This window comes from Toxotes jaculatrix, chromosome 16, assembly GCF_017976425.1.
Source record: "Toxotes jaculatrix isolate fToxJac2 chromosome 16, fToxJac2.pri, whole genome shotgun sequence".
NCBI classification, from domain to species: domain Eukaryota; kingdom Metazoa; phylum Chordata; class Actinopteri; family Toxotidae; genus Toxotes; species Toxotes jaculatrix.
In genome coordinates this window covers 6,720,979-6,732,859 of record NC_054409.1, presented here as the reverse complement: position 1 = coordinate 6,732,859, position 11,881 = coordinate 6,720,979, and the positions used below count along the sequence as shown (strand labels likewise).

The following is an 11,881-nucleotide window of genomic DNA, read 5'->3' as shown; positions in this document are numbered from 1 at the left end:
TTTACCAGTTCGGCCTCATGATGGCACTGTCGTGTCACTGTTACAGTGAATAAATGCAGATACTAAAATAAAGTGGTCGGAATATGTTTTGCTTGCTGTCAAAGTAAAGCGGCAGCACATCACCAGAGTGTTGAGTTTAATACAGAGAAGCTTCCTCTTTGATACTGGAGCTGGTGTTGATGACAGCAGCTCTGAGAATGAAGAGACGCCTGGGTCCACTGATGATGAGGAATGAAGTTTTTGTGCCATTTGTGAATCAGAATTGGAGCTTGAAGGTGATGAAGCTATAGTTCAGACCATATGAGCTCTGAATGGGCCAGGACACGTCCAAGTAGTGGCCCTGCGACAAGTTAGGACTGAGGGGGCAAAATAATCTAGTTACCTCAACAACCTCAAGCCAAATTTCATAAGCAATGTACTTTAATGAAAAACTTTAGCTTTCAGCTGCTGTGTCCATGCCTGGAGAAAGATAAGACACCAAGTCATCAGAAGCTTATAGTTAGTTTATTTCACAGAATGTTATTTGATGCAGATGATGGTGGTTGTACGGTGGCTCTGTGGTGACAGTATACAGTTGTCTCACGTGATGATGACGGTGCTCGGTGGAGAACAAAACACAGTGAATAAATACATGCATTCATGCTGATCACAGCTGACACAAACTTTACGTCTTTACATGTGATAAGTAGATATTGAGTGGACAGTGACATCCTGTCACATGTTTGAAATGTCACACACTGATCTTCATTTGTTTGCCACCTCCACCTGTTTTATTTAAATGATTGTTCATGGTTTAAATGCTTTTATCTGTCTACTTGTATTACCTGATGATGTATTGATTGATACAGTACAATTCTAAGTTTTTAGGTGGATTCAGGGATGTGCACATTGTCTTAGTTCACATGCAGTTATGGAAGCTTGATATCGTACAGTAAGAGATACTAAACATGCAAATGTAGAATAATTAAAATAAATAAAAGATAAATATATTAAGATTCAAGTAAATCGTCCAGTGTGGCTTTGCCTTGTTGCCCACACTCCTCATGCACCGTCAGTAAGAAGATGTAGGAATAAATGAGTAAATAAGTGTGATTGCTCAGATGTTGTGGTGCCATGTGAGCTGCCAGGTCGTGTTCCTGCAGCTGAACCACACGCTGAGTTTTCACTGGAGCCACAAACTGGTCGGAGCAGAGCTGAAAGAGACAGGCACAGTCCTGCAGTGACACCCAGAGGCTGCAAAGTGTAGCAGTTTTTTCATCTTGTTCTGCTGCTTTCTCTATGGGAAATCAGAGGCCTATAACAGTCTCTATTTGAAATAAACAATATTAATTATTACTGCACAGAATTCACAGAAGAAACATCTTAGACCAGTGGTTCACAACCTTTTAAGGAGTGCGACCTGTGTGTGTGTACGTGGCACTGTTACTCTGCAGCGTGCTGAATTTATTTCCTATTGGCTTATTTTAGCAGCCTTCCTGTAACCCTGCTGCAAACCTGAGGTTAAGAGTCCTGGTCTTAGACTGATGTGTATTTCATGTCACACATACATTGAAAGCAGTGCCACCTTCCAAAGCTTAAACTACATGAAGAGCAAAATCACAGGCAGATCACAGCATGTCTACACAGTTTATCAGCTCATCAGTGAGAATTTGCAGTAACACCACAGCAAAAAGATCCAAGCAGCAAAAAACCCCAACGTCACTCATCCACCTAATCATTCCAACCTATCTGAGCTCAGCTGTAGAGTTATAACCAACTCCAAGTCCCACATAGAGCGGCTGAGTGAACGTGGTCTGGACTCTGTGGAGGAGAGTCATGGTTTCAGAGACACTGTAGAAGGACAGAATACCTGCCCTGTGGTCCAGGTACACTCCCACTCTGGAGGACAGAGGATCTGAGATGGAGGTTCTGATGTTGTTATGTCTGAATTCTAATCTATTCCCAAAACAATACATTGCCCAAGACTTGTCATTGTTCCCAAATACCCTCTCATATTCTGTTCCTCTTGAATGCTTGTATGTGACTGCTACTGAAACTACATCCCCACTGTGCTCCACCTCCCAATAACAACATCCAGTCAAAGTCTCTCTGCTCAGCATCTGAAAACGGTAGAAGCTACAGGGTGAACTCAGCTGTGTAGACTGTAACTCCATTAATATTTTAAATGCACCAAATATTGATTGTCCCAATGTTACTTTTCTGTTCCCTTCAGATAAAACCAGCTTTCTGTTTTCTGTGTTTGGATCCAGTGTGATTTGTTGTGAGTACTGTAAGAATTCAGCTCTGGTCCTGGGCTCCACTTGTGGCAGTAAAACATCCACATCAGTCACTGTCTGTGAGATCTTGGTCCATTCTTCTTTAAGAACGTGCTGCAGTTTATCTCTGGCCTCTGACACAGTCGCCATCACATCCTCAAAGTATCGCAGAGGTCGGATATTGAAGCTGAGTGACTCTGAAGAGTCAGTGAGATTTGAAAGTAAAAGGTAATTCTGTAGAAACTGGGTGTGGTCCTCTGTGTGTGAGAGCTTCTCCAACTCTTCATCTTTGTTCCTCAGTTCAGAGATTTCCTTCTCCAGCTTCTCTTGAAGCTCTTTGACTCGCCTTTCTTCACTTTCCTGCTGGGATCTGATCTGCTGCTTCACATCAGACCTTCTTTTCTCAAAGAGAAGGATCAGATCTGTGAACATCTTCTCACTTTCCCTCACAGCTTTATCAGCAGAGCGACGGATAGCCTCCACCTCCTGCTGAAGCACCTTCACATCTTTCTCTCTGTCCTGGATTCTCTGCTGGATCTTTTGCTGATTCACTTTTAGCTCTCTCTGCTTCTCAGTCATTTCTGTTACAGCAGAGACTGTGTCGTGGCCTTTGTGTTCATCCATGGAGCAGAGATAACAGATACACTGCTGATCAGTGCGGCAGAAAATCTTCATCACCTCATTGTGACGAGTACAGATGTTCTCCTGAATCTTCTTTGACGGTTGAACCAGCTTGTGTTTTTCAAAGGCTGGAGACTCATAGTGAGGCTGGAGGTGTTGCTCACAGTAAGAGACCAGACACTGAAGACAGGACTTGAGAGCTTTCAGTTTTCTCCCAGTGCAGAAATCACAGGCCACATCTTCAGGTCCAGCATAACAGTGATCAGCTGGTTCAGCTGAGGCTCCTGTTTTCTTCAGCTCCTCCACTAAATCTGCTAACATGGTGTTTTTCACCAGGACAGGGTTTGGTATGAAATCCTGCCTGCACTGAGGACAGCTTTGTACTTTCCCTTGTTTCTCTTCATACCAGTACCTTTTAATACAGTCCATACAGTAGTTGTGTCCACAGGGAATCGTCACCGGATCTCTGAGTAGATCCAGACAGATGGAACAGGAGAGTTTTTCTTGCTGCGCCATTTCAACCCTCAGAGACAGTGAGAGTCAAATAGTTTCACTTTCTCACACAACAAAACTGATCCAATCCCAAACTGAGTTTCATTTCTCCACATTCACTCACTTGAAAGCACTTGCATTTCCCACCATGCTGGTTAAGCCCATCTGTAAACTTGCAGATCTGTGAAGCACACAGGAAGCAGGAAACACATGGACTGAATGGGACTGGCTGCATTGGAAAGCAGGAAGAGGGAGGAGGGGCTTATTGGGCTTTGTCACGTTCCAGGAAGAGGACTGGAACAAGGAAGTTAGGATGTTTTTTTAGACCCAAGTTAAAGAATTGGAAACACCAAACTGGATGAATTCCACCTAAAAAATATATCCTGCCTCACAACCTCAGATTATCCTGGACAGATTTGTCAGATTGTAGGTTGATGTGTTGACTGAGTCCTCTATGGATTTGAGATATTCATGTCCTCCAGGGTTTATTATCAAGTTCCCTACAGAGTTTGTTTACATCAAAGAAAAGAAAGACAGAAGAGAAAAAAAACACGAAATGTGGGGTATAATCCAGCTTTGACAGAGGAATGTTTAAGCGTCCATACGTATGGGCATTTAGGACGTTTTCTACAGCAGAGGAGAAAAGATCCCATTCAAAACTTATTTTTAAATGAAGACACACTTTGAAAGAAGAGACGCCTGAGACCACTGATGATGAGGAATTAGTTTTTGTGCCATTTGTGAATCAGAATTGGAGCTTGAGAGTGATGAAGCTATAGTTCAGACCATATGAGCTCTGAATGGGCAAGGACACGTCCAAGTAGTGGCCCCACGAAAAGTTAGGACTGAGGGGGGAAAATAATCTAGTTACTTCAGCAACCTCAAGCTAAATTCCACAAGTTGGTGGTTGTACAGTGGCTCTGTGGTGACAGTATACAGTTGTCTCACGTGATGATGACGGTGCTCGGTGGAGAACAAAACACAGTGAATAAATACATGCATTCATGCTGATCACAGCTGCCACAAACTTTACATGTCTTTACATGTGATAAGTAGATATTGAGTGGACAGTGACATCCTGTCACATGTTTGAAATGTCACACACTGATCTTCATTCATTTGCCACCTCCACCTGTTTTATTTAAATGATTGTTCATGGTTTAAATGCTTTTATCTGTCTACTTGTATTACCTGATGATGTATTGATTGATACAGTACAATTCTAAGTTTTTAGGTGGATTCAGGGGTGTGCACATTATCTTAGTTCACATGCAGTTATGGAAGCTTGATATCTTACAGTAAGAGATACTAAACATGCAAATGTAAAATAATTAAAATAAATAAAAGATAAATATATTAAGATTCAAGTACATTGTCCAGTGTGGCTTTGCCTTGTTGCACACACTCCGCAGGCACAAAATTAGAAATAAAAAGAGGAACACAAGAAAGTGCGAATCTTAAACTACATGAACAGCAAAATCACAGGCAGATCACAGCATGTCTACACAGTTTATCAGCTCATCAGTGAGAATTTGCAGTAACACCACAGCAAAAAGATCCAAGCAGCAAAAAAGCTCAGTGTCACTCATCCACCTAATCATTCCAACCTATCTGAGCTCAGCTGTAGATCTATAACCAACTCCAAGTCCCACATAGAGCGGCTGAGTGAACGTGGTCTGGACTCTGTGGAGGAGAGTCATGGTTTCAGAGACACTGTAGAAGGACAGAATACCTGCCCTGTGGTCCAGGTACACTCCCACTCTGGAGGACAGAGGATCTGCGATGGAGGTTCTGATGTTGTTATGTCTGAATTCTAATCTCCTTGCAAAACAATACATTGCCCAAGACTTGTCATTGTTCCCAAATACCCTCTCATATTCTGTTCCTCTTGTATGCTTGTATGTGACCGCCACTGAAACTACATCCCCACTGTGCTCCACCTCCCAATAACAACATCCAGTCAAAGTCTCTCTGCTCAGCATCTGGAAACGGTAAAAGCTACAGAGTGAACTGGTTTGTGTAGTCTGTAACTCCTTTAACATTTCGCATGACCTTGCCATTGCAGCAAATACTGATTGTCTCATCATTGTTGCTTTTCTGTTCCCTTCAGATAAAACCAGCTGTGTGTTTGCTGTGTTTGGATCCAGAGTGATTTGTTGTGAGTATTGTAAGAATTCAGCTCTGGTCCTGAGCTCCACTTGTGACAGTAAAACATCCACATCAGTCACTGTCTGTGAGATCTTGGTCCATTCTTCTTTAAGAACGTGCTGCAGTTTATCTCTGGCCTCTGACACAGTCACCATCACATCCTCAAAGTATCGCAGAGGTCGGATATTGAAGCTGGGTGACTCTGAAGAGTCAGTGAGATTTGAAAGCAAAGGGTAATTCTGTAGAAACTGGGTGTGGTCTTTTGTGTGTGAGAGCTTCTCCAACTCTTCATCTTTGTTCCTCAGTTCAGAGATTTCCTTCTCCAGCTTCTCCTGAAGCTCTTTGACTCGTCTTTCTTCACTTTCCTGCTGGGATCTGATCTGCTGCTTAACATTAGACCTTCTTTTCTCAAAGAGAAGGATCAGATCTGTGAACATCTTCTCACTTTCCCTCACAGCTTTATCAGCAGAGCGACTGATAGCCTCCACCTCCTGCTGAAGCACCTTCACATCTTTCTCTCTGTCCTGGATTCTCTGCTGGATCTTTTGCTGATTCACTTTTAGTTCCCTCTGCCTCTCAGCTCTCTCTGCTGCAGCAGAGACTGTGTCGTGGCCTTTGTGTTCATCCATGGAGCAGAGATAACAGATACACTGCTGATCAGTGCGGCAGAAAATCTTCATCACTTCATCGTGACAGCTGCAGATGTTCTCCTGAATCTTCTTGGACGGGTGAACCAGCTTGTGTTTATCAAAGGCTGGAGACTCATAGTGAGGCTGGAGGTGTTGCTCACAGTAAGAGACCAGACAGTGAAGACAGGACTTGAGAGCTTTCAGTTTTCTCCCAGTGCAGACATCACAGGCCACATCTTCAGGTCCAGCATAACACTGATCAGCTGGTTCAGCTGAGGCTCCTGTTTTCTTCAGGTCCTCCACTAAATCTGCTAACATGGTGTTTTTCACCAGGACAGGGTTTGGTATGAAATCCTGCCTGCACTGAGGACAGCTTTGTACTTTCCCCTGTTTCCCTTCATACCAGTACCTTTTAATACAGTCCATACAGTAGTTGTGTCCACAGGGAATCGTCACCGGATCTCTGAGTAGATCCAGACAGATGGAACAGGAGAGTTTTTCTTGCTGCGCCATTTCAACCCTCAGCGAAAGTGAAAGTCAAATAGTTTCACTTTCTCATACAACAAAACTGATCCAATCCCAAACTGAGTTTCATTTCTCCACATTCACTCACTTGAAAGCACTTGAACTTCCGAGCATGTTGTTTAAACCCGTCTGTAAACTTGCAGATGTGTGAAACTCACAGGAAGCAGGAAACAAGTGGCCTGAATGGGACTGGCTGCATTGGTAAGCAGGAAGAGGGAGGAGGGGCTTATTGGGCTTTGTCACGTTCCAGGAAGAGGACTGGAACAAGGAAGTTAGGATGGTTTTTTTAGCCCCAAGTTAAAGAGTTTGAAACACCAAACTGGATGAATTCCACCTAAAAAATACATCTTGCCTCACAACCTCAGATTATTCTGGAAAGATTTGTCTTATTGTAGGTTGATGTGTTGACTGAGTCCTCTATGGATTTGAGATTTTCATGTCCTCCAAGGTTTATTATCAAGTTTCCTACAGAGTTTTTTTTTACAGCAAACAAAAGAAAGACAGAAAAGAAAAAAAAACACAAAATATGTGTTATAATCCAGCCTTTACAGAGGAATGTTAAAGCGTTTACAACGTCCATCTTTAAGGACATTTAGGTCGTTTTCTATAGCAGAGGAGAAAGTCAAATAGTTTCACTTTCTCATACAACAAAGCTGATCCAATCCCAAACTGAGTTTCATTTCTTCAGGTTCAATTTAATCTAGTTACCTCAACAACCTCAAGCTGAATTCCATAACCAATGTACTTTAATGGAAAACTTTAGCCTTCAGCTGCTGTGGCCAAGCCTGGAGAAAGATAAGACACCAAGTCATCAGAAGCTTCAAGGGCTAATAGTTAGTTTATTTGACAGAATGTTATTTGATGCAGCTGATGTTGGTGGTTGTACGGTGGCTCTGTGGTGACAGTATACAGTTGTCTCACGTGATGATGACGGTGCTCGGTGGAGAACAAAACACAGTGAATAAATACATGCATTCATGCTGATCACAGCTGCCACAAACTTTACATGTCTTTACATGTGATGAGTAGATATTGAGTGGACAGTGACATCCTGTCACGTTTGAAATGTCACACACTGATCTTCATTCGTTTGCCACTTCCACCTGTTTTATTTAAATGATTGTTCATGGTTTAAATTGTGACCCAACTCCGAGTGTAAAGAGACCCGTGTAGTTAAAAATCATAAACCTCAAGACAAGATAACTTACTGATACTGAGCGGGGACACAAATAATTAAAAAACTCAAAAAGAAAGAGCGGCAGACATGCTTTCAAACAAATAATGAGTTTATTTAAACCAAGATACTTAAAACAGAAAGTGTTGAGAGCTAACAGGCCTGAAAGAACAAACGCACTCAGGTAAGTACAAATGATAGCCTTTATTCTACAATATAAAAATAGCCTAGATAGCACCAACTGAATACTATAGTAAACGCTTAAAACAAGGGTAGAGTACTCACTGTAAGGTGAGCCTATCGCAGTCTGCTTATACTCACACCATGTGCTCACCTGGTGCCCATTAGAAGACACTTAAAACACTGCAAGGCTTTAAACACTGCAAATCTACCACCACTGCACTGCACATGAGTAAATTCAAGACATGACTATGTGACCGCCACCATTTATATCACCACACAGCATGCAACGTGTGTACCCGGCAAAACTACTCCCCACAGGCTGGCCCTCTACCTAAAAATAAAAACAATTAAAAATCAGTTGGTTCTGATAAAACAAACTAATAAAATGAACAATAAAGAACTTATATGAACACAGTAAAAACAAAATATTAGTTCACAGGAACTAATGTCGGTGCCGCAAAAATCAGTACATCAGTCCCTGTAAAAACAACAGGTGAAGCAAATACATTCAACCAATAAAAGAACCGCTCAGGCACAGCAGCAGTCTGGATCTGGGCCTGAAAGAAGTGACAACAGCTATTAAAAAATGTGTGTTAATACATTAGCCCTACTACACTGCCTTTAAATAAGTTTCATACTTAAAGATGTGGCGGGTCTACTATGGAATCCCCTGGCTCTGTCCGGTTCTGTGGTCAAGGCTCAACACAGTGCACTCCTCAGTCTTCCTGTCAGATGGAAAGAGCTAAGTTTCATTTAGCCACGGCCTACAGGCTCACAGGACTGCAAAGATCTGTATAATCAGAAAGTACCTCTATCAACAGGCAGGCATATCTATCCCTACCCATTACTGGGTGGAGTTACAAACCTAACTCGGCCCAACTCAACCCTCACAAAATGCTTTTATCTGTCTACTTGTAGTACCTTACACTTGTATTCCCTCTGCTGGTAGAATGTCAAACTGATCTCTTGGTATTCACTCTTTTTAGGTGGATTCAGGGGTGTGCACATTTTCTTAGCTCACATGCAGTTATGGAAGCTTGATATCTTACAGTAAGAGATACTTTAACTTTTGTGGGTTTGCCTTGTTGCACACTCTCCTCAGGCACAAAATTACAAAATAAAAAAAAGATGAAAAGAAAGAAAGAAAGATCAGATTTTTGAAGGGAAGGAAAATGTCACATCCCCACTAAGTGTTGAACAACCCTTGATCTGCACCATCAGTAAAAAGATGTAGGAATACATGAGTAAATAAGTGCGATTGCTCAGATGTTGTGGCGCCATGTGAGCTGCCAGGTTGTGTTCCTGCAGCTGAACCACACGCTGAGTTTTTTCATATTGTTCTGTTGCCCTCTCTATGAGAAATCAAAGGCCTATAACAGTCTCTATTTGAAATAAACAGTATTAATTATTACTGCATAGAATTCACAGAAGAAACATTTTAGACCAGTGGTTCACAACCTTTTTAGGAGTGCGACCTGTGTGTGTGTACGTGGCACTGTTACTCTGCAGCGTGCTGAATTTATTTCCTATTGGCTTATTTTAGCAGCCTTCCTGTAACCCTGCTGCAAACCTGAGGTTAAGAGTCCTGGTCTTAGACTGATGTGTATTTCATGTCACACATACATTGAAAGCAGTGCCACCTTCCAAAGCTTAAACTACAAGAACAGCAAAATCACAGGCAGATCACAGCATGTCTACACAGTTTATCAGCTCATCAGTGAGAATTTGCAGTAACACCACAGCAAAAAGATCCAAGCAGCAAAAAACCCCAACGTCACTCATCCACCTAATCATTCCAACCTATCTGAGCTCAGCTGTAGATCTATAACCAACTCCAAGTCCCACATAGAGCGGCTGAGTGAACGTGGTCTGGACTCTGTGGAGGAGAGTCATGGTTTCAGAGACACTGTAGAAGGACAGAATACCTGCCCTGTGGTCCAGGTACACTCCCACTCTGGAGGACAGAGGATCTGAGATGGAGGTTCTGATGTTGTTATGTCTGAATTCAAATCTATCCGCAAAACAATACATTGCCCAAGACTTGTTATTGTTCCCAAATACCCTCTCATATTCTGTTCCTCCTGTATGCTTGTATGTGACTGCTACTGAAACTACAAGCCCACTGTGCTCCACCTCCCAATAACAACATCCAGTCAAAGTTTCTCTGCTCAGCACCTTATAATGGTAGAAGCTACAGGGTGAACTCAGCTGTGTAGACTGTATCTGACTTAACATTTTTATTGTAGCATGTAGTGATTGTCTCATCACTGTTGCTTTTCTGTTCCCTCCAGATAAAACCAGCCATGTGTTTGCTGTGTTTGGATCCAGTGTGATTTGTCGTGAGTACTGTAAGAATTCAGCTCTGGTCCTGGGCTCCACTTGTGGCAGTAAAACATCCACATCAGTCACTGTCTGTGAGATCTTGGTCCATTCTTCTTTAAGAACGTGCTGCAGTTTATCTCTGGCCTCTGACACAGTCACCATCACATCCTCAAAGTATCGCAGAGGTCGGATATTGAAGCTGAGTGACTCTGAAGAGTCAGTGAGATTTGAAAGTAAAGGGTAATTCTGTAGAAACTGGGTGTGGTCCTCTGTGTGTGAGAGCTTCTCCAACTCTTCATCTTTGTTCCTCAGTTCAGAGATTTCTTTCTCCAGCTTCTCCTGAAGCTCTTTGACTCGCCTTTCTTCACTTTCCTGCTGGGATCTGATCTGCTGCTTCACATCAGACCTTCTTTTCTCAAAGAGAAGGATCAGATCTGTGAACATCTTCTCACTTTCCCTGACAGCTTTATCAGCAGAGCGACTGATAGCCTCCACCTCCTGCTGAAGCACCTTCACATCTTTCTCTCTGTCCTGGATTCTCTGCTGGATCTTTTGCTGATTCACTTTTAGCTCTCTCTGCCTCTCAGTCATTTCTTCTACAGCAGAGACTGTGTCGTGGCCTTTATGTTCATCCATGGAGCAGAGATAACAGATACACTGCTGATCAGTGCGGCAGAAAATCTTCATCACCTCATTGTGACGAGTACAGATGTTCTCCTGAATCTTCTTGGAAGGTTGAACCAGCTTGTGTTTTTCAAAGGCTGGAGACTCATAGTGAGGCTGGAGGTGTTGCTCACAGTAAGAGACCAGACACTGAAGACAGGACTTGAGAGCTTTCAGTTTTCTCCCAGTGCAGACATCACAGGCCACATCTTCAGGTCCAGCATAACACTGATCAGCTGGTTCAGCTGAGGCTCCTGTTTTCTTCAGCTCCTCCACTAAATCTGCTAACATGGTGTTTTTCACCAGGACAGGGTTTGGTATGAAATCCTGCCTGCACTGAGGACAGCTTTGTACTTTCCCTTGTTTCTCTTCATACCAGTACCTTTTAATACAGTCCATACAGTAGTTGTGTCCACAGGGAATCGTCACTGGATCTCTGAGTAGATCCAGACAGATGGAACAGGAGAATTTTTCTTGCTGCGCCATTTCAACCCTCAGAGACAGTGAAAGTCAAATAGTTTCACTTTCTCACACAACAAAACTGATCCAATCCCAAACTGAGTTTCCATTCTCCACATTCGCTCACTTGAAAGCACTTGCATTTCCCACCATGTTGGTTAAGCCCATCTGTAAAGTTAAAGATCTATGAAACACACAGGAAGCAGGAAACACGTGGCCTGAATGGGACTGGCTGCATTGAAAAGCAGGAAGAGGAGGAGGGGCATGTCCTCCAGGGTTTATTACGAAATGGAGGGCATCTTGGTGAATGTCACAACCAAACTGATCCTGAGTGAGTCATTAGGGAGTGGTCAGGTGATAAAACATAGCAACTTTTCTGTGGGGGTTTAGTTTTCAAAGTACAGTGTAGA

The 11,881-nt window shown here is 42.7% G+C and overlaps 3 protein-coding genes across 3 annotated transcripts; all 3 read right to left on the bottom strand.

Annotated features, from left to right (window-relative positions):
- Nucleotides 1-494: 494 nt before the first annotated feature.
- Nucleotides 495-3,404, bottom strand: LOC121195244 (tripartite motif-containing protein 16-like). The gene has a single exon (XM_041058574.1). The coding sequence runs from the start codon at nucleotides 3,390-3,392 to the stop codon at nucleotides 1,725-1,727; it is 1,668 nt and encodes a 555-aa protein (XP_040914508.1). The 5' UTR covers nucleotides 3,393-3,404; the 3' UTR covers nucleotides 495-1,724.
- A 440-nt stretch (nucleotides 3,405-3,844) lies between these two features.
- Nucleotides 3,845-6,827, bottom strand: LOC121195243 (tripartite motif-containing protein 16-like). Its single transcript, XM_041058573.1, has one exon. It carries the CDS (start codon nucleotides 6,656-6,658, stop codon nucleotides 4,976-4,978), a length of 1,683 nt encoding a protein of 560 aa, XP_040914507.1. The 5' UTR covers nucleotides 6,659-6,827; the 3' UTR covers nucleotides 3,845-4,975.
- A 673-nt stretch (nucleotides 6,828-7,500) lies between these two features.
- Nucleotides 7,501-11,547, bottom strand: LOC121195231 (tripartite motif-containing protein 16-like). Its single transcript, XM_041058562.1, has 2 exons — nucleotides 8,666-11,547; nucleotides 7,501-8,584 (listed from the first exon to the last, which is right to left on the bottom strand). The coding sequence occupies exon 1, from the start codon at nucleotides 11,496-11,498 to the stop codon at nucleotides 9,828-9,830; it is 1,671 nt and encodes a 556-aa protein (XP_040914496.1). The 5' UTR covers nucleotides 11,499-11,547; the 3' UTR covers nucleotides 7,501-8,584; nucleotides 8,666-9,827.
- Nucleotides 11,548-11,881: the final 334 nt, after the last annotated feature.

Excerpts from the sequence above, each read along its gene's own strand:
- LOC121195244 (XM_041058574.1), bottom strand. The coding sequence starts at position 3,392 with ATGGCGCAGCAAGAAAAACTCTCCTGTTCCATCTGTCTGGATCTACTC.
- LOC121195243 (XM_041058573.1), bottom strand. The coding sequence starts at position 6,658 with ATGGCGCAGCAAGAAAAACTCTCCTGTTCCATCTGTCTGGATCTACTC.
- LOC121195231 (XM_041058562.1), bottom strand. The coding sequence starts at position 11,498 with ATGGCGCAGCAAGAAAAATTCTCCTGTTCCATCTGTCTGGATCTACTC.